The sequence below is a fragment of the Typopeltis vanoorti genome, chromosome 23 (genome assembly GCF_054136105.1).
Source record: "Typopeltis vanoorti isolate ZY-2024b chromosome 23, IOZ_Tvanoo_1.0, whole genome shotgun sequence".
In the NCBI taxonomy this organism is placed as follows: Eukaryota; Metazoa; Arthropoda; class Arachnida; order Uropygi; family Thelyphonidae; genus Typopeltis; species Typopeltis vanoorti.
This window is the reverse complement of record NC_143571.1, coordinates 45125064-45148581: the sequence shown is the minus strand read 5'-3', so window position 1 is coordinate 45148581 and position 23518 is coordinate 45125064. Positions and strand designations below refer to the sequence as shown.

At 37.1% G+C, this 23518-nt stretch overlaps 1 protein-coding gene across 1 annotated transcript in view; it reads left to right on the top strand.

The window, feature by feature from the left end:
• The window catches only part of LOC150093812 (ankyrin repeat and SOCS box protein 1-like), a 113560-nt gene that overhangs the window by 25155 nt on the left and 64887 nt on the right, over window positions 1-23518 (top strand). The window contains exon 2 of the mRNA XM_090412613.1: window positions 16872-17092. Coding sequence (XP_090268739.1) covers window positions 16872-17092 — 221 coding nt within the window. The remainder of the gene's footprint in view (window positions 1-16871; window positions 17093-23518) is intronic.

Sequence of the window (23518 nt, the reverse complement as noted above, 5' to 3'; positions counted from 1 at the left end):
GATGGATGAAAAAGAAGACATCATGAGAACAACACATTGAATTATGGAATTGATGAGGAATACTGTAATATGAGGAATTGAAGAAGTTATTGGTCCACTGTAGGCAATCTCTGTTAAGCTAACAATAAGAAAATTTTAGAAATAAAGCAGAGAAGAATGACTAAACAAATTATACTTGTCAAGAAATTGCATTCTTGTTTAATCCTTTATCCAAGTATAACCAAATAAAGTTTGTGTGTGGAATATCTTCATGACAAGGCTACTTACATATAGAAGGCTGATGACCTCACATTATGTCCTTGGTATCCCATAATGCAAAGCACACTTCCTTTCAGGCATAATGGTATGCATTAAATGTGTGTTTTGACCTTTATCGAGGTCTCATCAGTGGGAGCTAGACACAAGAAGATACTAAGGTTGAATTAATGCCAACCTAGAAGGATTAGAAGTGTACTATAATGCACATACCAATGCAAAACTAGTAGAGATTAAAACTTAATTGTTCAACAAATGCTATGCATGTGGAATATATACTGGATATAAATCAACCTTTAATTTAAATTGGGCCATTTTTAGTACATTACAAAAATGAACTCCATTTCATGAAACCCCTTCTTAGTGTTATTAACTGAATACATGTATTTGATGATAATGAGGTACATCTGTAACAGTACATTGTTGCTGGTCGTTAATTTTAGAACTGATATCTTTTTTTTAGCAAAAAAGTGCCAGTTTTGAAAAAAAATAATGACTGGTGTGGAACATAGTGTCTCTAATCTATCACCCACAGTGACTAATAATATTCATTTGGATGTGGTCAGAACAAAATCCCAACCTCCCAGAACAACATTCCACCCAAAGAAATATTAACACTGACAACTTATATATATAAAAAAAAAAAAATTCAAAAATTATAACCAAAGCTGATAAGAGAAATTATGAACTAGATTATAACAGAAAAATGAGCAGTCTTCTCAGTGTTTTCCTCTAACAGATTATAGATTGGGATCCTACAAATCTTAAAAAAAAGTGTCTAATTATTGAAAAAGAAGTTGCATCTTGATTCAGAGAAATTACAAAAAATGAAAATCTTTCATCTCAAACCTCCTTAGATTTCTCTTTGTGCATCATATGACAGCAGAGACAGCCCTACCTACAAACTGGCTAACTTTAAAGCATTAATAAAAAAAAAAAATCTAATCCTGACAGATTTTCACATCATGATTAGTTTTGGCAGTATTACATTGTTTACCAATATATCTTTGACGGAACCCTTGACTTAATCCGGATTTTCCTTACACATTTCAGTTATTCAGATTCACCAATTGTTATTTTTTATGGAAAGGAAAAATTTACTAACAGTAGGGTTCTTCCCCCCCTCCCCTTCCACCCAATACACACGCTAGCCATTTCTTTATGGAACATTTTGAAAACCAAGCATTCAACATAGCTACACATAACTCAGTAGTTTGGCTACACCGTGCAGGTGATGATGTGTGTGCTATTTGACCTCATGGCCTAGACACATTAGATACATTTTTAGCACATATAAACAGCCAACATCCAAAACTGCACTTCATGATAGAAAAAGGTAACAATTCTCTCCCCTTTCTAGACACACCAGACACAGCTACCTAGTAGTTCATTATCCTTTTCCCTTTACATAGGTACTTCATGGAGTCAAAAGACTCATTATGGGAGACCCACACTCTATGCATTAACACAATATTTATTATGCATCTTCTTGGACTTATTTACTGTTGGGACACTCACAACCACCTCTGGAAATCCATTCCACTCATTTGCCGCTCTCTAAATGAAGAACCTAGTCTGTACACCCTTACTAACCACACTCTTAGACAACTTTTAAGTGCGACCCCTTTTTTTCTACTCCTCACGTATCGAAAAATTTCTTTAGTAACTTATAAGTTTCTATCATATCCCCTCTCCTCTGCCTGTCAGTTAAACACTGCAACCCACATCCCTTCAGTCTTTCCTCACAGGAAACATTCCACAGACCTGTTACCAGCTTGGTTACTCATCTCTGAATCCTCTCACCCCAGTCTCCAAGAATCACAGGTGACCAAATCTGTGCACCAGTAGTCAAAATGTGGCTGAATCATACTTCCCTATCTTTACTTGTTAATGTATTCATCAGCATCCAAGTAATCCTCTGAACTATTTTGCCAACTCTTGCAATATGTCCTTTGAATATCAAATCTATCTCCCAGATTCCTAGCATTATCAGTTTCCTGTAACCTAGTACTATCAATATGATACAAAGTATATAATCTTTTCATCCTGAACTGCATTACCTTACATTTTATAACATTGAATTGACAATTATTGTCCTTTACCCACACTGCCACTTTATTTAAATCATCCTGTAAGATATTTACATCACCTTTATCAACTATTGCCCTCCCTAGTTTTGCATTATCAGCAAACAACTGAATATCCCACCCCCCCAAATCTTCTGCTATATCATTAATGTACATATTAAAGTGCAGTGGTCCTAGTACAGAGCCCTGGGGCACTCCACTAAACACATTTGCCTTGATTCTACTCTACCATATACCATCCTCTGATATCTTTCTGTCAGCCACTTCCCCCAATCCATGCCACCAGTCACATATAAATGCCTTTGCAAAGTCCAGCAGTATCATGGTGTAGCCATTTCCTTTATTCAATTTTGCTGTCACCTTATTATGAAATCAGAATAAATTTCTGAATGCAGGACCTATCTTTTACAAACCCATGCTGTCCCCTATAGAGTATTGGCTTATATGGGAAGGTATTTACAGAAGCAGTCACACCACCCATCTCAGCAATATGGCATCGGGGCCGGCCATCTCTTGGGTGCAATGCACCTGGGCCCCACGGTCGAGTGGGCACAGTCAGTACACATTTGCGGAAACGTATGATATTTCAAATGTGTTTTTTTTTTTGTTTTCCTGTGCCAAAATCATTTGCAGGTAAGCGGTTTTACAATACGTTTATTTTGAATCCTTTAATTTTTACCTTTGAAAAATATTTTAGGGCCCCAAAATGTTTCTTGCACCCGTGCCCCTTTATAGAGAAGGCCGGTCCTGTATGGCATCCTCAAAACACTTAGCTATTTGTTCAATTAACACAAGATATTTATTCAATTAACACAACCTTTGAAACTGAGCTCGGGTACCTTTGCAACACATTTTTAGCCGATGGCTTCAACTTTTTTAAATTAGATGAAATACTATGTGTCCCCATCTCTCCTGCAACCAATGCAACGTCACAGCAATTCCACTCTCATCTTTTATATTCAGGGTATATATCAGAAAAGATGGCTAAAGTTCTCTACAGATATAATTGCCATACCACTTTCAAACAACTCATTCAACTAGCCACCTTCATCCATTCTCCTAAGGATAATCTTCAACATCTTGCGCATTCTGGGTATTAAATTCCTTGTACCTTGGATAGACTGGTAGGTCTATTAACATCTGCCTTGAAGAACACAAAAAATACATTCAGAATCATCTATATGGCAATGGCAAGTCAGGACTGGCTGGATATTCTTTCACGTGGGATTAAATGGAATAGGACATCTCTGCTGCATTCAAGTTGCTAATGGTCTGAGAGACTGTTTTTAGAGTTGGCATTGGCTATGAAGCACATTTCCCCAACCTCAATAAGTATGGCTGCATTAATTTTCCAAACATCTGGGATACAGTCATTCTTAGCTGAAATATAGCCTGACTTTTCCAAATTAACTTTATGGTTTTCTGGTCTCTAGGGAAGTACCATGCTAGAACATTAGATCCAGTTACAGTTTGAATTGTTTCTACAGTTTTCATAGTTGTAATTTGTATCCTAAAGATGCTGGAAAGAAAATCAGCAAAATATTAGTATTAATAAATTCAATAAATCATATTTATTTCTTATGATGTTATATTATCAAGCACTATTATGAACTCTAGCTTCATTCACAGCCTGCAGTGAAGCCCCCCACAACACTTGCAAGTCCATCATTGACAGGACTAAATCTGACTTTGAGATAGCTAATTGTGGGATACTTGACTCCTGTGTCAGTGGTCATTGTGCCTTCTGGTTGCTTACAAATGTGTTGGGTGCGATTTGTTTATCTGTGCTTCCACCTTTTTTTATCATTCATATGGTACTGTTGCAACATCACTTAGATCTGGCATCGTTCTTCTCATCCAACTGCAGAATAGATAACCAAGTGCAAATCATCTCCTTTATCTAGAACACAGCATTGCATGCCTCCTATGCCCTTCCACTGGAAAGGCATCAGAAGAATCTTGAAAAACCTGGATACCAAAAATGGCTTCTGGTACTGATGGAATGCTGTCAGTTGTGCTCGCAAGAATGCTCATCATCTATACTAGCCATTTCCAAGAAAAAAGATGAATAAGTGTTTACCTTCAAACTATCAACCTGTTGCTCTCACTTTAGTGCTGTCTAAGGTAATGAAGAAGGTCATCAACAGTCAACTTCTTTCACATCTGACAAGCTGTCAACTAATCATTGATTACCAATGTGAAATTTATCAATCAAGATCCTTGGCAGATCTTTTGCCATACCTCACCCGCCTCTGGACACATGCACTGAAAAGGTTTAGAGAAACCTGTGCTGTTGCATTTGGCATTTCTAAGGCATTTGATAGGGGTTGACACTGAAGACTTTGCAGAAAATTGCTATCTGATGATCTACTTTCCTCCCTTTGTAATTGGATTGCCAGTTTTTCTCTCAGGTTATGCACTATGCATAATGGTGGTAGATGGTTTTTTTTTTCATATTTTTCTATTAATGTGGGTATTCCTCAAGGCTCTGTTTTTTCAGCCATCCTATTTCTTGTATACATGAATGACCTGCTCTCATTGATCTCAAACCCTGTTAACAGTTTTGCAAATGATAGCACAGCCATGCTCAAACATCTCTTCTTCAAATTATTTGCAGTAAGTATCCTGAACACTGATCTCCCCACCATCCTGCAGTGAGGCAATAATAACCTAGTCACTTTCAGTGCTTGCAAAACACAGTTTTGTCTTCTTTCTCACAAAAAGATCTTTTTTCTCTCCTTACCTCTGACAATGTGCAACTTAACACTCACTCAAGATCAGGTCTCTCTTCTCAGACTGACCCTTACTCCAAGCCTTTCTTTGCATGATCACATTTCATACTCAGATTTCAGAAAATGTGATATCTTCCTTTGCTCTTGATGTTACTTTTTATCTTTTAGTCACTTTCTACTTTCCATCCACTCCATTGCAGTCACACTTCTTTGAATGTACATCTTCATGCCCTCATGCTGTACCTGCTTTAATTTGTTCATTTTCACAAGTTCTTTTTTAATATCCTTACTTGTGTTCACATATTTTATAGTAACTTCATTACCATAGTGCCACGGTTTTTCTCTTCTTGCTCGATTGTATCAATCTCTGCTGTATCATTAACTGCTATTAATACCACATTCGTTCTGCCCCACTTTCACTCCACCCCTGTGTTGTATCATTCATGCTACTATCGATGGCTTCTTGTACAAGGTAATTTACCCAGTTTTAGTATTATTATTATTAACATCTGACTTCCATGGAGTCAAAGGATTCACCGCTTATGGTCCATTCTCTCTCTCTCTCTCTCTTTCCTGCAAAAAAGATCATTGAACCATGCCTTAAACCCACTTACAGGTTTTGCATTATGACACTTTCAAGAAATGCATTCCACTCACCACACTTTCAGAGAGTGCATTACACTTACCAATCGCTCTCCATGCAAAGAATCTGCTTCTCACTCCCTTGCTCACATCCTCCTTATACAGCTTCCATGGATGGCCTTTTTATTCTACACTTGTCTCCCCCTACTCTGTGAAAAATCTCTTCCACATTAATCTGATTAGAATGCCTCACCAACTTATATGTCTCAATTATATCCCCTCTTCTTCTATTCATAATGCTCTACAAGTTGCATTCTCTCATGTATGACATTCTCTCTCTCTCCTCATATAGACCTGACACTGACTTAGTGAACCTTCTCTGGATCCTCTCCAGTACATCCTCATTCCCCCCTTGAAATCAAGCAACAAAATCTGCACACAGTAGTCCATATGTGGTCCTGATCAAAGCTTTATATAAAGGAACCATAACCTATTTGCTTCTGCATGTCAATTTCTTCCTCATTATTGCTATAATCCATTTTGATGTTTATAATAAATTTAGTTTAATCCTTTTTTCTTTCATCAACCATTTTGATGTTCTTACTTTTTTAATGTAAGAACATCAAAAGCCCTAAACTTCAAGTCTTGGTATGGTAGGAAGTCAACTGAATAAATTTATGTGGAATAAGAGAGAAATTAGTCAAAACACTAAATTAGCTGTATACAAGACAGCATTCAAACCAATTTTAACTTATGGATCTGAGAGCTGGGTTAGAAATAAAACACTTCACCAAAATTAGAGACCACAGATATGAGAGCCCTGAGAAGGATTGGGGGGGGGGCATGAACAGATGGCATCAATGGCAGTATCATATTAAAAATGAGTGTTAGCATCCAGGAATGTGTTAGCAGAGCTAATCTCATGTGGTATGGTCACTTAAACAGAAGGGAAAGTAAAGGTTAGCAAAACAAGTGTTTCTGCCAGGTTGGCATGAAAAAGACTCAGAGGAAGACCAAGATATAGATGGATTGATAAAGTAAAAAGTGCCTTAGAAGATAGAAATATAAGATCTGATAATGTTGGAGTCTTTTCTGGAAACATTAATTTGGAGGAAAATTGTAGATAGGAAATTAGTGATGATGTAAGTTTTTCATGTAGTACTATCATATTTGATACACCCCTTGAGGGTACATGTCAGGAATATGATGATGAACTTCAAGTCCATCATTACTCCCAGATCACTTTCACCTCTATCAAAAATTTCCCATTAATTGTTTACTCTGCTTTCCCACCTCACATAGTCTATTGAGATCGTCCTGCAAGTCTTTAAAATCTGCTCTTCTCATAATTCTTCTCAACTTTGCACTGTAGGCAAACAGCTACGTATCTCCAGTTAAGCCAATGTCATTAACATACAGATTAAACAATAATGGTCCCAAAACAGATCCCTGTGACACACCAGTAGTGACTTCACTCTTTTGGGATACCACTCTTCCATACACAACCTGCTGACACCAATCTGACAGCCAATTAGTTATCCAACTTACTAGTCTACTATCTAATCTCATCTGTTTCAATTTGGGATACCAGCTTGTCATGTTGGCAATCTATCCAAGGTCTTTGAAAAATCCTAGAACACCACTCTATATGCACTCCCTTATTCAGTGAATTTTTGTCACCATGTAATATGTAAGTGGATTGCTCACTTTCCACTAACAAACTAATGCTGACCATCACCTCACCTGCTTCTCTAGCAACACCTTAACAACTCCAGACACACCTGTTGTCCTATAATTTGTAGCCTCAGTCTTATTCCCCCCCCCCCCCCCCCCCCCCCCAATATCAGTATCATTCTTGTTTCACTTATTCTAGCTATTTTTGGGTAAATAATCACTGGAACAATTTCATTCCCTTTATTTCTGATACTCTTGGCATTCATAAATAAGCTTAGCAGTTCATTTCTTGGTCTACTGCAAGTACTATCTATGATGCTCCTCAACTATGACTTCTCCACACTTGCTCTTATTTTGCACTCTTTTTCCCATATATTTCCCCTGACTCAACTACTCCTCATGTATTCCAGGTTGTTTCATTCCTATACTGACCATCCCCATATATTAAATTAAAGATGCCAAGAAATTATATTCTTGGTTTAATCCTTTATTCAAGTGTAAGCAAGTTTGCTTGTGAAGTAACTTCGCAACTTGTATATAGAGGCTAATGACTTTGCATCACTTGCCTTAGTATCCCATAATGCAATGCATATATCTTTATGGATATGTATAATGCTGTGCATTATGGAAAGGGTCACTACCCAGTTTGGTTTACATTTTTATTGAGGTCTCATCAGTTCTCACTGATGAGACCCAGAAGTGATACCAAGGGTGAAGTAATGTAGATGTCATAATTCCATATAAAAATAGTCAAAAGTTGTTACACATCATCTCATTAGTTCTCACTCATGAGACCCAGAAGCGATACCAAGTCCTTATAAGGACTGGCTTAAAGGGGCGAAGCAAGAATGCTTTTTATCTTCCCCGTTATCTGTAGAGGACAGTGTAGGGATAAGGTTATTGAGCTATTAAAGCTCTGATCATGGCAGGAGGGTAACAGCAATAGCTGATCCTCACTTAGAACTTCATTGGCTACAGCATTGTCATCCATTACCCTCCAAGGGTATTAATCACTGCATCTCACGGTCGATTCCATCACTCTCCTCAAGTGATACCAAGGTTGAAGTAATGTAGACATCATATTTTCATATAAAAGTAGCCAAAAGGTGTTATACATCATTAAAATACTTGGATTCTTAGAGATAGATGTTGATAGTGTTTCAACTTTATACTATAAATTAAAGATGCCAAGAAATTGTTTGCTTACATTTGGATAAAGGATTAAACCAAGAATATAATTTCTTAGCATCTTTAATTTATAGTATAAACAAGTGGAAAAACTATCAACATCCATCCGCATACATTTTTCATTTCTGCTTTCAGAATCCACTCTCCATACACTGTGACCTCCCTGGCCCCACCCTGTTTCCCTGTTCAACTTGCATTGCTGGTCTCACATTCTCATCTTCATTATCAATCACATCAGTTTCACCTGGTCCACTCTCCTGCTCATTTATGTCATTTCTTTGGCAGCAGCTCAAGATTTGCTTTCTTATACAGTTCCATTCTTCCCTCAAACTCATCCCACACATTTACTACATTTCTTTCTCTTCACACATTTCTGCTAACATTCCATTCAAGATTTTTGCTCTGTGCTACAACACATCATTGTTATTATTATTACATCACACCTCCATCAAGTCCAAAGACTCATCGAGGGAGAGCATCTACTCTACAACTCTTCTTCTCACTACTCCACCAACCATCATCATCTAACACCAACACCATCTACTGCTGACTACCACCACTAGTACTTTCACAGACAATCACAACATCCATGCCCACGGCAGGATTTGAACCCGCAGCTTTTTTGGCTGGAGAGCAGATACGCTAACCACTCAGCCAACCAGGCCGGCAATTTTACTTGGGTAATGCACAAACTAATCTTCCTACCACACTGTTGTCTTTCACTCTTCTCATTAATCTCTTGAGATCCATCCTGATATTCTTCCTATACCCAACCACAACTACTAACTCTCTTGCATGCGTGCTTCCCATATCCAACAACTCAATCACTGAGTTCATCCTCCCTCCTGGAAAACAGATCTTGTGCACCCTCTGATCCACCACATTTTTATAATAGAATCCCCGTATAGTGCTATTCTTGAGTCATTTGCTACTTTTTGCTCTCCACTATGTTTCATTTTATTCTTTCATACTCTTCCATTTGTATCCACCATACATCTGATTTCATTTTGTATATGCCTCATTTCATTTTTCATCTTATTCATTTCATTCTTCTGTTTTGCATGCCAGCATTCCAGCAATCTTTCCCACTAATGCTCTGTCATTCAGGCTTTCTTTCATTCTCACTGTTAGTCCAGCTCTTGCTCCATTAGTCTGGCTCACTTCTGTTTCCACATTTACATGTTTTTGCTTTTTTAGTCATTTTTGTATTCACAACAACATTCTCTGCACTCACATATTCATGCTTCCTCTTCCCTTCCGGCTATTATTCTCACTCTTATACCCATTACTGGTGTTTGTCTTTTGTGTAGCATTCCTCATTTCCCATTCCCAACTTTCATTGAGATCATTCAAATCACCACAGTTCGTTAAAATACACTTTCTGCAGACCCTCACTCTCTCACATCTCTTCTTTGATTTCTCAAACACGTCATCTACATATGCATATTGCACTTCCAATCATCTTAGTAAAATCCACACTGCTCACTACACTCGATTTTTTTGCACCGTTCATCTTTTTTGTTGTAGTTCTTGCTGCCCCTTTGCCTTCGTTAACTGTATTACGCAAAACTAAATTGCAATGTTAAGGGATAACTGGTATGAGAAACCATGAGTAATGTAGGAATCAACACTGTATAGAATGTGATCAAGATATGGCTGAAGGAATCAATAACTGCCTGCATTCCCACAATTAGGAGAATAAAGTGCAAGAGAGATAAAATGGATGAACAAAACTTCAAGAGCAAGAGCTACATAAAAAGAAAATTCTATGAAACTAGGATCAGGAGAAATAGTGTAGAAGATAGATATCAGCCTATGGAAATAAGATGCCCAAACTGGCCAAAGGAAATTCAAGAGAATTCTTTCATTGTGTGGTTAATAATAATTAACAAAAAAAACAAGTAAAACATGAAAGAATAACCTTAGTAAATACAGATAGTAGTAAAGTGACAAATGCACAGGAAATAGCTGAGCTATTAAGTAATCACTTTGGTAATCTATACAGTCCAGACAGATCTGTTAGCTAGCTGTATGGATACTGGGGTGCAGGTAGATGAAAGGAAAGTGGATAAGTTGAAAGTATCAAAGCAATTGCAAGCACTTAATTTAAGCATGTCAGTGAATACACTACCCACTCCCCAACCAACAGATCATGGGGATTGAATCTCACTGTGGTCATGGATGTTTGTGAGTGTTTTTAGGTGGGAGATGGACTTCATTGCCTGGTGTAAGACCACCATTCTACTTATTGAAGGCCTCTAGAGATCAAACATGGAACTTTAAAAAGTTCCATGTTTGATCTCTAGAGCAGGGTTTCTGGACTATGTAAAAAATACAAAAAAAAATCTAAAATTAATAAAAAAAATTAGAAAAAAAATCCTTAGCCCACCCAAGGTATAGGTTTACAAAAATCTTTCATGAGTGGGAGCCGTATAAAAAAAAATTCTTCCAAATCCACTTAACTTGAGACTCAATACAAGCACAACTTTATCAGTGGAAGGAGGGAAAGAATTCTATTATACATGAATTATAAAGAATTCTATTATACATGAGCTAGAACCGATGCAGCCAGTTTATAGATGCATCTATATCTCTGGCGTAGTCACTGCAGTATTAGAGACATTGGTAAGAAACTGCATCCAGAAGTGGGTAGACAGTACTAGGGTTTATACAAAAACTGACTTTTGAAAAAACCAGTTTTCGAATCCCAATATTTTCAAAAAAACTAGTTAAACCGGTTTTCAAATTTTATATAATTAAAACAGTAAAAAAAAGATTTATACTTACTGAAATAAGAGCCAACAGGCTTCACTTAGGCAAAGTAAATTATTCAAAATTAAGTGGATATTGAATACCACATTATTTCTTAGCCGAATAAGAAATTCAAAGATAAAAAATCTAATCTAAGAGTTTCATGCCAAATATAGAAAACTATATAAAGTTCGGTGAGTCCAAGCATAAGGCAACACCTGGTAGTTGTGCACCTTTTGGCAACTCGTACAGTAAAGAAATAAGCTCTGACTATTGAAACCTTAGTATTACAGCTAGGTCTACCTACCTGATGAGACCTCAAAAAAGGTCGAAACCAGTCTGGGTAGTGACCTTCTCTCATAATGTAGAACAGTAATACATCTCCTAGGAGCCGTGTTTTACATTATGGGAAAATATTAAGGACAGTGATCAGAGCTTGCGCTACCTTTACTATGAGTTGCCCTGGCATTGCACTACCAGATGTTGGCTTACGCTTGGACTCACCGAACTTTATATAGTTTTCTATATTCGGCATGAAACTCTTAGATTAGATTTTCTATCCTTGAGTTTTTTATTCGGCTAAGAAATAATGTGGTATTCAATATCCACTTAATTTTGGAAAGATGTATACTTATTTTAAAATTTTTCAGTTTGTTTAATATTTATGGAACTACAAAAATATAACAAAATAAAATGTACTCCAGACAAAACCAAATGAAAAAAAATGAAAATAACTAAAAGCCATACAAAATATAAATTTTTATTTCATTTAGTATTTTTCTTCAGGAAATATGATTTCAAGAAACATAAAATGTTACCGAACGATTACTTGATCTTGTTCTTATTCTTGATACAAAATTGCCTGAAATAGAAAATACTCTGTCACTGGTATTGTTACTGAACTTAGTTTTATCGTTTTCAGGGCATCAAATATTATTATTATTCAGGCCTCCATGGAGTCAAAAGGCTCATCGTGGGAGGTCCTTCCTAAGAAACACAAAGTCTATCAAGACTCATCGAGGGGAGGTCCCCCCCCCCAAGAAACACAAAGTCTATCATACCACTCCTTGAACTCATTGACCGTTCTCGCCCTCACCACTCTATCAGGCAGTGCATTCCACGGCTCAACCATCCTCCATGCAAAGAAACCACTCCTCACCCTCTTGCTCACAGTTTCCTTTCGTAACTTCCAGGGATGGCCTCTTGTCATCACTCCTTCCCGCTGTTCAACCAAGTGAAAGAACTCCCCAGTGTCAACCCTGTAACCACCTCTCAACAGTTTAAAAGTCTCAGTCATATCACCTCTCCTTCTTCTATCCACCAAACTCTGCAGTTCACATTCCCTCAGCCGATCCTCATAACTATCATTGTACAGTCCTGAACCCATCTTTATTATCCGCCTTTGTACCATTTTCACAGTTAATTTATTCCCTTCAAATCCTGGGGACCAAATCTGAGAACAATAATCCAAGTGTGGTCTGATCGGGATCTTATACAATGGAATGATAACTGTTTTATCTTTGCAGGTCAGTGTCCTTCTCATTATTGCAACAATCCTCTGTGTTACCTTCACCACCTTTGCAATATGTCCCCTAAACTTCAGGTTTCTATCAATCATCAACCCCAGATCTCTTGTCTCCCCTACTTTCTCCAGTATAACTCCTCCCATAGAGTATGCAGCATCCCATCGATGTTTCCCAAACCTCAAGACCTTACATTTTGCTGCATTAAACTGAACCCCCATTCATTTGCCCATCTATCTAGCTTATTTAAATCCTCTTGCAGGGCTTCCGCATCTGCACTATTACTAATAATCCTTCCCAGCTTCGCATCATCTGCAAACAACTGAATATCCCCTTGCAATCCACTGGCAATGTCATTGATATAGAGGTTAAACAATATAGGTCCTAGTACTGAGCCCTGTGGGACCCCACTTGTAACCCTCTGCCTCCTTGAAACTGCTCCACCATACACAACTCTCTGATACCTATCAGACAGCCAATCCTGAATCCAGTTGACCAATCTGACATCCAGACCCATGTGCTGCAACTTAAATATCAGCTTATCATGTGGCACCCTGTCAAATGCCTTTGCTAAGTCTAAGAAAAAGGCAGTATATGCCTTTCCCTCATCTAATGCTCTTGTAACTTTATCATAAAAGGCTGGCATATTGCTAAAACAAGAGCACCCCTTCACAAATCCACGTTGACTCTTACAGATAACATTACTCTCATCTGCCCAATGCTGTATGCAGTCCTTTACTACTTTCTCCAAGATCTTACTAACTACTGATGACACACAAACTGGTCTATAATTAGACACTTCCAGTCTGCTACTACCCTTATGCAATGTCACTATCTTACCTTCCTTCCATTCCATGGGCACCTTTCCAGCAGCCAGACTTTCATTGAAAAGCCAGTTCAAAGGCACTGTCAGTTCCCTAGCAGATTCTTTAAAAACTTGTAGTGAAATACCATCCAGTCCCACATCTTTACTGACATCCAGAGTACTCAGTATTTGAAACACACTCTCCTCCTGTACCTCTAAACTTTGAACCTGCCCTATCCCTCTAGCATTAAAACTGACTCCTCGAGGATGAAATACTCCAATAAAGTGTTCATTGAACAATTCTACTATGTCCGCTGCATCAGTCACTCTATTCTCATTTTTATCCCACAATATCATTCTTGCACAGTCATTTCTCCTCCTACTGGCCACATAATAATAGATCTTAATTCTTTGTTCTTTTATTGGTTGCCTCAAATACTGAAAATTCGGCCCTTAGTGTCTTCGGATTTGATATTATTTCTTCAGGTTCCTCAAGAAACCAATGAACTGATTTTTCCATGGCTTCTTTTAGTCCTGATTAATAGTTTTTCCATCTATGATATATTCATCATTGGAATCTGTTTCAATAGAAGAATTTGGATATATTCTAGACAATATTTTTCTCGATAACTTAATAATATTGAGTTTTGAAGCTAGTGGAAATACACTAGATTTCTTTGTTGAAATGTTTTGTGGATTTTGCAAATATAGCAAAAGGGTTACCAATCCAACTTGTCTTCTTTCTTGAATTCGTACTTCTAAAGCATTTAATAATTTGTAACTAATTTCAGTCCTTAAATTTTTTAGTTCATTTAACAGAAATTCAAATATGCCTTCACTTGTTAATAAATTGTCATCTCACCACCCTAAGGCTTCAGTGGTAGACGTACTGGTCCCAACACTTTAAGAAGCTCCATGATTTTAGGATATTGAGCTTCATTCCACATATAAGAAGCACCAATATCATTCAAAGCTAAAACAACACATTCTTTTAATGTTATAAATCTTTTAATCATGGCCTCTAAACTATCCCATCTCGTTTGGTAGTCAAGAATCAGACTTAATTCTTTTCCTTTTTCTTGTTTTACATAATTCTGAAGGATGCTATCTCTTATGGGAGATTTTCTATAAAATTTGCAAATTTTTCTACTTTGGGAAGTTGATTGTTTGTAATTGTCAGACAACATAGGGAATCCACAGTCGTTATCTAGATGAAGAGAATTTTAAAAATCCTTGCCATAGTCATCTTCACACTCTGTGTCATCTTTCAATTACTCACTTGTAACATATACATTGGTTTCAAGTCATAATGTTAACGTTTTTAATTAAATAATTAATTTTTACATATTAATTTTAATTAAATAATTAATTTTTTTATATTAATTTTAATTAAATAATTAATTAATTTTTTACATATTAATTTTTACATATTAATCAATTTGAAAACCGTTTTTTAAATTTAAAAACCGGTTTTCGAATTTTACAAATTTATTCAAAAAAAAACAATTTTTAAAAACCTACAAACCCTAGACAGTACTTTGATCCTTTATAGAGAACAGCATGGTTTGTTAAAGTTAGGTCTTGCTTTATCAATTAACTCACTTTTTTTCTTTTTTTTGGGAAGGAGCTGTGTTGTAATTCTCACAAAGGAATACCCTACCATGTTTTTTTTAATGAGTCGGTAGTTAAAAATTTACCAGCGCACTCCCCTGTTTATAAACATAAATTCCTTCCAACATGATACTTCTGTATGTCTGTTCATCCATCAGGTGAAGACTTTATGATCACTCTCTCACCTCTGTGGACAAGTATGACATCTCATTCACAATCTGATCTGATTTTATGACCAAATCTAAAACTCTTGATCCTCATGTTCTCTCCTCTTCCACATGCTGCCTAAGACAGTTATTAATCCGTCAAGAAGTACTACCATCTGATGCTTCCTCTGCTTAGTTTATATTGCTGTAGTTGAAGTTCCTTATAATGATCACTCATTTTGCATTTACCAAACTAATTTTCCTGAACATTTTCTGTTCATCACCACTATATTTCCTAGCCTATGGCAGCCTCCCACTAAATAATAATAAATTTAGTTTAATCCTTTATCCAAGTGTGAGCAAACAAAGTTTGTGCCTGAAAGTATCTTTAGGACTGGGGTAAGGTGGTACAACACCGGGCAACTTGTTGCAAAAGTGGAGCAAGCTAACATCACTCCTATCTCAGTATCTCCCATAATGCAAAACTCATCTCCTTGCAGATATGTATAATATTATGCATTAAGAGAAGGGCCACTACTCAGACTAGTTTCGACCTTTATTGAGGTCTCTTCAGTGGGAGCCAGGCCCAAGTGGAGATACCAGGCAGAAGCATTAGCAAGGTCATCTCTACCTATAGACTCTACGAGAGCCGTGAGTGGCATTTCCCCTTTGATTCTCTACTCTGAGAGGGTACAATTCATCTCTTACCATGAGTAACACCTCCATTGGTGTTACTCATGCCCTGGTGTTGTACCAGCTCACCCCAGTCCTGAAGATACTTTCAGGCGCAAACTTTGTTTGCTCACTCTTGGATAAAGGATTAAACTAAATTTATTATATTCTAACCAAATGAAAAAATAAACTTTCAACATCTTTCTCTAAATCCAGAGTAATTTATTAAAAAGGTGGCACACCATTTGGCAACTCCTGTAGGTAGAGATGACCTTGCTAATGCTTCTGGCTGGTATCTCCACTTGGGCCTGGCTCCCACTGAAGAGACCTCAATAAAGGTCGAAACTAGTCTGGGTAGTGGCCCTTCCCTTAATGCATAACATTAGACATATCCACAAGGAGATGTGTTTTGCATTATGGGAGATACTGAGTTAGGAGTGTTGGTAGCTTACTCTACCTTTGCAAGGAGTCGCTCTGGTGTTGTACCACCTCACCCCAGTCCTGAAGATACTTTCAGGCACAAACTTTGTTTGCTCACACTTGGATAAAGGATTAAACTAAATTTATTATATTCTAACCAAGTGAAAAAATAAACTTTCAACATGTCTGTGTGTGTGTGTGTGTAAAGAATTTAATTGAAACATTGGCAAGAAATGTGTAAAACTAAGCTTTGCATTCATCCTCATTTGTATATCGTCTCTGAAAATATCTTTCTAAAGGTCATAATTCTAAGTACTTCAGCATTGCTGCTTACTGAACCTTTGAATTTGAAATGTTATGTTTTAAATATAGTACATTTGCTATAAATATGCAAAATTTTGATGCTGATTTTTTTTCCTCCCTAGGTGGACATGTTTTTTGTGTTCAGTGCTTGATTGACCACAACGCAAGTATTGATTTAGCTGATATCAAAGCTCAGACTCCTCTTTTTGTTGCAATTCAAAAGCAGCATCTCAGTTGTGCACACATTCTCCTTGAATCTGGGGCTAATCCAGATGGAGATGCAGGCAACAATTGTACTCCACTTTATATTGCTGCAAAAGATGGATTTCTGGAGGGAGTAAAGGTTAGGACTCATATTTATTTTAGGAATTTTTGATTTTATTCAGTTTCAGATCAAATGCAAGTACTGCTGTTAGTAATTTTTTTTTAAGCTGATAAAATGTCTCTTTAAAGTAAGTTAAACATTGGTTTATAAAGGTTACTGTTATCTAGCAATTAGGAGTTATTTTTTGGCCTCCTTTTGATAAACTTTAGGATATGTGAGTGGGAATTGTTGACTGCAATTCATCTGCTTTCTGCAGTTCCTCATCACTTGTCCTGTCTACTCTATCCTTTTGATCTGCTCAAAAGCTTTTGAACTTTTGATCTGCTGTGAGCAAGCATGGCACCCATCTTGCACAAAGCTTTTTCATTTGCAATTCTTCATGCAAAATATATCCTACACATTCTTTTGAAATGCTTATAGTCTCAGCAATTTCATGCATTTTGACTCACCGGTCATCCAATACCATATCGTGCACTTGATCAGTGATTTCTGGTTGTTGCACTTTTTGGACGTCCTTCACATGGATCATCTTCAAGGCTAGCATGGGCACGTTTAAACTGGGCAGCCCATTTCTTAATTGTCGAAAACAAAGGAGAAGAATGCCCATAAGCTTTTATGAACTTTGAATGAATTTCTTTTGGCGTTAAACCTTCTTTTACAAAGAATTCTATAACTGCACGATACTCAATTTTATCCATTTCAAGGGATATAGACAACACTTTTGCTTCAGACAGCTGTATAAAACAAACTACTTGATAGAATGACTTGCAATTTCACATGGATGCTTATGACAGATGTACCAACTTAGGAAAAAGAAAATCATGCTGAAAGTGTTGCCATCTATGGTCAAGGTGGAGAACTTTTCAGACCACCCTTGTATAATAATAAACACTCATCCCACAAAATGCATTGATTACCCTAGTATCAAAATGGATTCTCCTTCTTTTGACATGCGCAGAAGTGTCGAAGGATCTTGCATCTGTGGACATACAGTAATCCTATAACAACCCCTTAACAATGTCTATCATATCACTCCTCTTCTGTTATCCACTAAATCCTGCAAATTGCATCTTATCAACATTCCAGAGACTAGAAACTACCTTAGTTAGTTGCCTCTGGACCATTTCTGACATACTGTATCCTTTTGAAAACCAGGTGACCAAATCTGTGCACAGTAGTTCAAAAGTAGCCTAATCAAGGCCATATGTGGTAGAACCAGAATCTCCTTACTCCTTACAAGTAGGTGTCATCTGCATCATTTCCAGAATTTGTTGTGTTCTCCTCACAATTTCAGCAACGTGTCCTCTGAATTTATCCACTATTCTTTAAGATTCTTTATTTCCTCTCCCTCTAACAATATATTCCCACCAAGAGTAAATTCTAAACCCATCTTTGTTTTTCAAATTTTAAAACCTTAAATTTTGCAACATTGAAGCACCGTCCCAATTGTGTGCCCCTTCACTCAGTCTGTTCAAGTCCTCTTGTAAGGCACAACATCTGCTCTTCTTCTCATAGTTTGTCCCAACTTTTCAACATCTGCAAACAACTGAATATCCCCATTCAAATCTTCCCCAATATCATTAACATACAGGCTAAACAGCAATATCCCTAAAACAGATCCCTGAGGCACATTACTAGTGACTCTTCTTCTTCTGGGATATTCTCCCCCATACACACTTGCTGATATCTATCAGATAGCCGGTCTTCAATCCAATACACTAGTCTAATATCCAAACCCCCATCCCCAATCCACTTAGGTTTGACTATCAACTTATCATGTAGTAATCTATCAAAAGCCTTTGCAAAATCTAAGTATACCGCTGTGTATTGAACTTTCTCATCCAATGCAGCTGTCAGCTTATTGTAATAAGTAAGCAGATTATTAAACATGACTTCTCTTTAACAAATCCATGCTGTCCATCAAAGATAATACCACTGCTATCAACCCAATTCTGGATCCTGGTTCTCACTAGCCTCTCCAACATTTTTATTTTAACACCTGACATGCAGATTGATGCTTGATTTCTGACACCTACCATATGAAGCTGTACAGTCTTAATGTAAGACTCATTAAACAAATATGCCAACTCCCTTGCACATTTCTTCAAAATACGTGGTGATATTTCATTCTGTTCACCTCTATCTCATACCATATTGCCTCAAAATCACTGTAACTATCCCCCCCCCTTGCATCTCTACCTTGTATGGACATCACTGTTTTTCCTATCATCGATAAGACTCTACCTTCCTTTTTACCCTTTCTATCTTCATGAAAAATATCATATCCTTTCATCTCTATTCCTGTCAGGATGTCATTCTCATCCAACCATACCTCACTTTTTCCAACAATTATTGGGTAATGAACTCAATCAATGCAGCCATTTAATTTTCCTTGTTTCTGACACTTCTTGCATTCATATATGAACATTTCCAATCTATAACAAGTTTTGACTTCTTAGTTGTTTTTTTTTCTCCTTTTCCATCACAGAACCTCTTTCAAATCCAACTGTTCTCCCTACCCCATTCCATTCCCTTCTTGTCCCCCCCCACATATTCTTTGATCATCAGCCTTTCTCATGCTGTGTTCCTCTGTCCACCCCAAACTCCCCTGTTTCTCTTGTTGTCTTGCACACACAGATGTGCAAGACAAACAGGGAAACTGGGTGCATTTTCTCATTCTCTATGCTCGTGTTTTCTCTACATTCATGTTACCCACTTCTCCATTAATAAGCACCGCCTCATCTCTCCTTCCTTATTTTCCTGCTCTTTCACATTGCTTCTTACTTGCTCAGATTCATTCTCTCTGCACTTATTACTCCTCATTCCAGCTGCAATCTCTCCAAATGACTCATACCAAAACCATTCAAATGCAGTCAATCACTCTTATACAGTTCATTTCATCTTTCAAACTCATTCCACAGATTAATAAACTCACTCCTTTCTCTTCACACATTTCAGATAGAATTCATTTTAGCATTCATAATTCTTGCTCTCCACCTCATCTTATCACTGTCATACCTGGGCAACACACTAACTACCTTTCCTATCGCACCATTATCTTTTATCATTCTCAGCAACTTCCTGATATCCAGTCTTACATTCTCCTTTTCCACTCAATCCACTACTACTACTGGTGGTTTTGTTTGCTCACTCCTCATATCCAATGCCTCACTTACTCTATTCATTTTACCTCATAGAAAACAAATGTGTATCTTCTCTTTTACCACATCTCTAATAATAAAATCCTCATACAATGCCACTTGTGAGTCTTTCATTACCTCTTTAATACTAACATCATTTGTTTCTATCTTCTTCACTCTTCCATACATGTCTATAGTTTTCTTCATTTCACTTTGCATCTACTTCATCTCTTGATTCATCTTTGCCAACTCAGCTTTCAAATTTAGAATCTTTTTTTTTTTTTTTTTGCTATAATTCACTCTCACTATCTTATCATCAGTCACACAAGCTTGTTTTCCATCAATACTGCTTTTTGTCTTACCATTAATTGCACTCTGTTTTTCAACATTATTATTGCATCCTTTATTGTCAATCAAACTCTTTTCTTTGTTATCACTTCCACACACACATTTTGAATATTTGCATAATTCTGAACATTCATATACTTCATATTCATACTAGCACTTCCCGATATATTAATAACCAACGGACAGAAAAAATTAATTTATTGAAATTTATAAAAATTTTACTGGTTTTCTAACAAGAAAACCAGTAAACCTTCAGAGCACAAAGAATAACTGTGACAAGCATATGCACTCAACTGAAGATTGGAAACAATTCAAATATAACTGAAACAAAACTAATGTCCTAACAAGGAGCCCTCTCTGGGCCAAATAACTATGAAATTAATTTGGAAAAGCCTGATTACCTGGTCTTAGAATGACTGCCTCCCAGAACTTTGGAAAATTAACGGAACCATATTAGTTGAGGTCAGGGGGGGGGTGCTTCATAGCTCATGCTGATTCCAAAAATAGTCTCTTAAACCTGTATCAACTTCTGCATTAATAGTCAGGGCTCTAGAAATCCACTTACCTGCTCACTACAGGTGAGTAAACAGAGACAAATTGCAAATGAATTTTTGGCTTGTTAGTTATTTGATCACAGGTGGCTGCCAGTAATCAAATGACTAATTTAATGACCAATGATCATTAAAAAAGTTTTATTTCCAGAGAGCTGAACTAACCATGCTTTTACACGTTTTCCACAGATGGCCCCCCCTATTTGAAAAATTTCCTTTGCATCAGTTTTATAAATCCCTTTTAATATCTGGACTCAACTGCAGGTATTAAAAGGGATTTATAAAACTGATATTAAAACTGATATCAAAGGGGATTTAACATCTGCATTTGAGTTTCTATCATGTCTCCTTTTCCAATTATAAATAAACTTCACATCTCTGAATTTTCTCTATTACCTCCTGGTTCCTAAGAAACCCAGGTGACTAAATCTGTGCACAGTAGTCAAGATGTGGCTGAATCATAGTCTTATAAAGAGGGATAATAACAACTTCCCTGTCTTTCCTTGTTAGTATGTTTTTCAACATTGCAGTAATCCTTTGAGCCATTTTACCAACTTTTGCAATATGCCCTCTAAACTTCAATTCCCTGTCCGCCATTATCCCCAAGTTCCTAGCCTCATCAATTTCTTGCAATCCAGTACCATCAATATGATGCACTGTATGCAACCTGAAGTCCATAACCTTATATTTTGCAACATTAAATTGGCAATCATTATCCTTTGGCCACGATGGCAATTTATTTAAATCATCCTGCAGGATATCTACATCACCTTTATCAACTGCAGTTTAGCATCATCAGCAAACAACTGAATATCCCCTCTTAAATATCTTTCCCTATATCATTGATATACAAATTAAAGAGTATACCATAGTACCGAACCCTGAGGTATTCCACTAGTTACCCTCATTCTCTTGGATTCTACTCCACGATATACTACTCTCTGGTGTCTATCTGTCAGCCCCCCCCCCCTCCTCCCATTCATGTTACTAGCTTCATATTCAGTCCCATTGCTTTTGTAATAGTTTTCCATGTGGTATTCTGTCAAACACCTTTGCAAAGTCCAACAATATCATGATGTAGCCATTTCCTTTATCCAGTTCTGGTGTCATTTTATTATGAAATGTGAATAAATTACTAAGACAGGACCTACCTTTTAAAAAGCTGTGCTGCCCACCATAGAGTATCGCATCCCTATCCACCCAATGTTGGATTTTACTTTTAACCAATTTTTCCAATACTTTAACAACCACTCTTGATATATTAATTAGTCTCTATGCTACTTCTGTTTGGAGCCACCTTTATGCAATGGATCTTTCCACTCCCCTGGAACCCTGCCATAGCTGAGATGTAGATTGAACACTTTCATCAGAGGCAGTGTCAGTTCTCTTGCACATTCATTCAGTACATGGGCCAACATGCTATCTAGTCCTGCTGCTGTGTTCGCATTCATATTTTTCAATATGCTGAATTCCTCCTCTTCATTTACCTCAGTTTTGATATGCGTCTCTGTCATATCAGCACTGCAAAATCTTCACCTGGATGATACCCTTTGCAAAATGATCACTCAGCAAGTCAACTATTTCTTTTGCCTCTGTCACTTTCCTATTATTCCTATTATTCTATTATTCACTTATTTTTTTACAAGGGCAGAAAGGCATTTAGAGGTAAATACAACTTTTATTTATTTATTTATTTATGCTTATGGCTACATGAAACTGGCAAGTGAAAAGTACAATCACAATTTCCAGAAACAAATGATGAAAATCTTAACATATAAAAGTTTATTACATAAAAGGCACAAGGTTTAATTCCAAGGTTTAATTAGAGAGCAGTTGTGTCTTGCATTAGAAACTTGATCCATTAGAGGAGGCCCATTTCACATTGCATTATCATCTTCTAACATGATATATAATCCGTTACCTTGTAGATGTCTTGTAGGCCACCACCGTGAAATTGGCGCCTTGGGCAGTCATACACAATATGAGTAATTGTCTGAGCCATGAGCGAACAATCACAACAAGGGTGATCTAACAGCCCCCATTTATGTAGAAGGTAGCCACATCTGCCCTGATTAGTTCTGATCCTGTTTATTGATGACCAAATCATCCTAGGAAGAGCAAAACCAGGCTGCGGAGTACAGGGATCTTTTACCAGGAAGCTGTTTGTTGGGAGATTGTTAGACCAGTGTTCTCTCCATATGTCAGATACTGATGGCAGTGCAGCTGAAGAGAGTTTGTCCATGGACCAGAGAGGCTTTCTAGATTTGAGGTGAAGACTAGGTGGATTTATGAGAGTCTGGTGCAGGGGCAGGAGTGGATTGCTCATTGCTTTATTAAATTCCTTAATAATTCCTTAATGTTTGGTGGAGCAATGTTAGATAGTACAGGCAGCCAGGAGAGAGGGG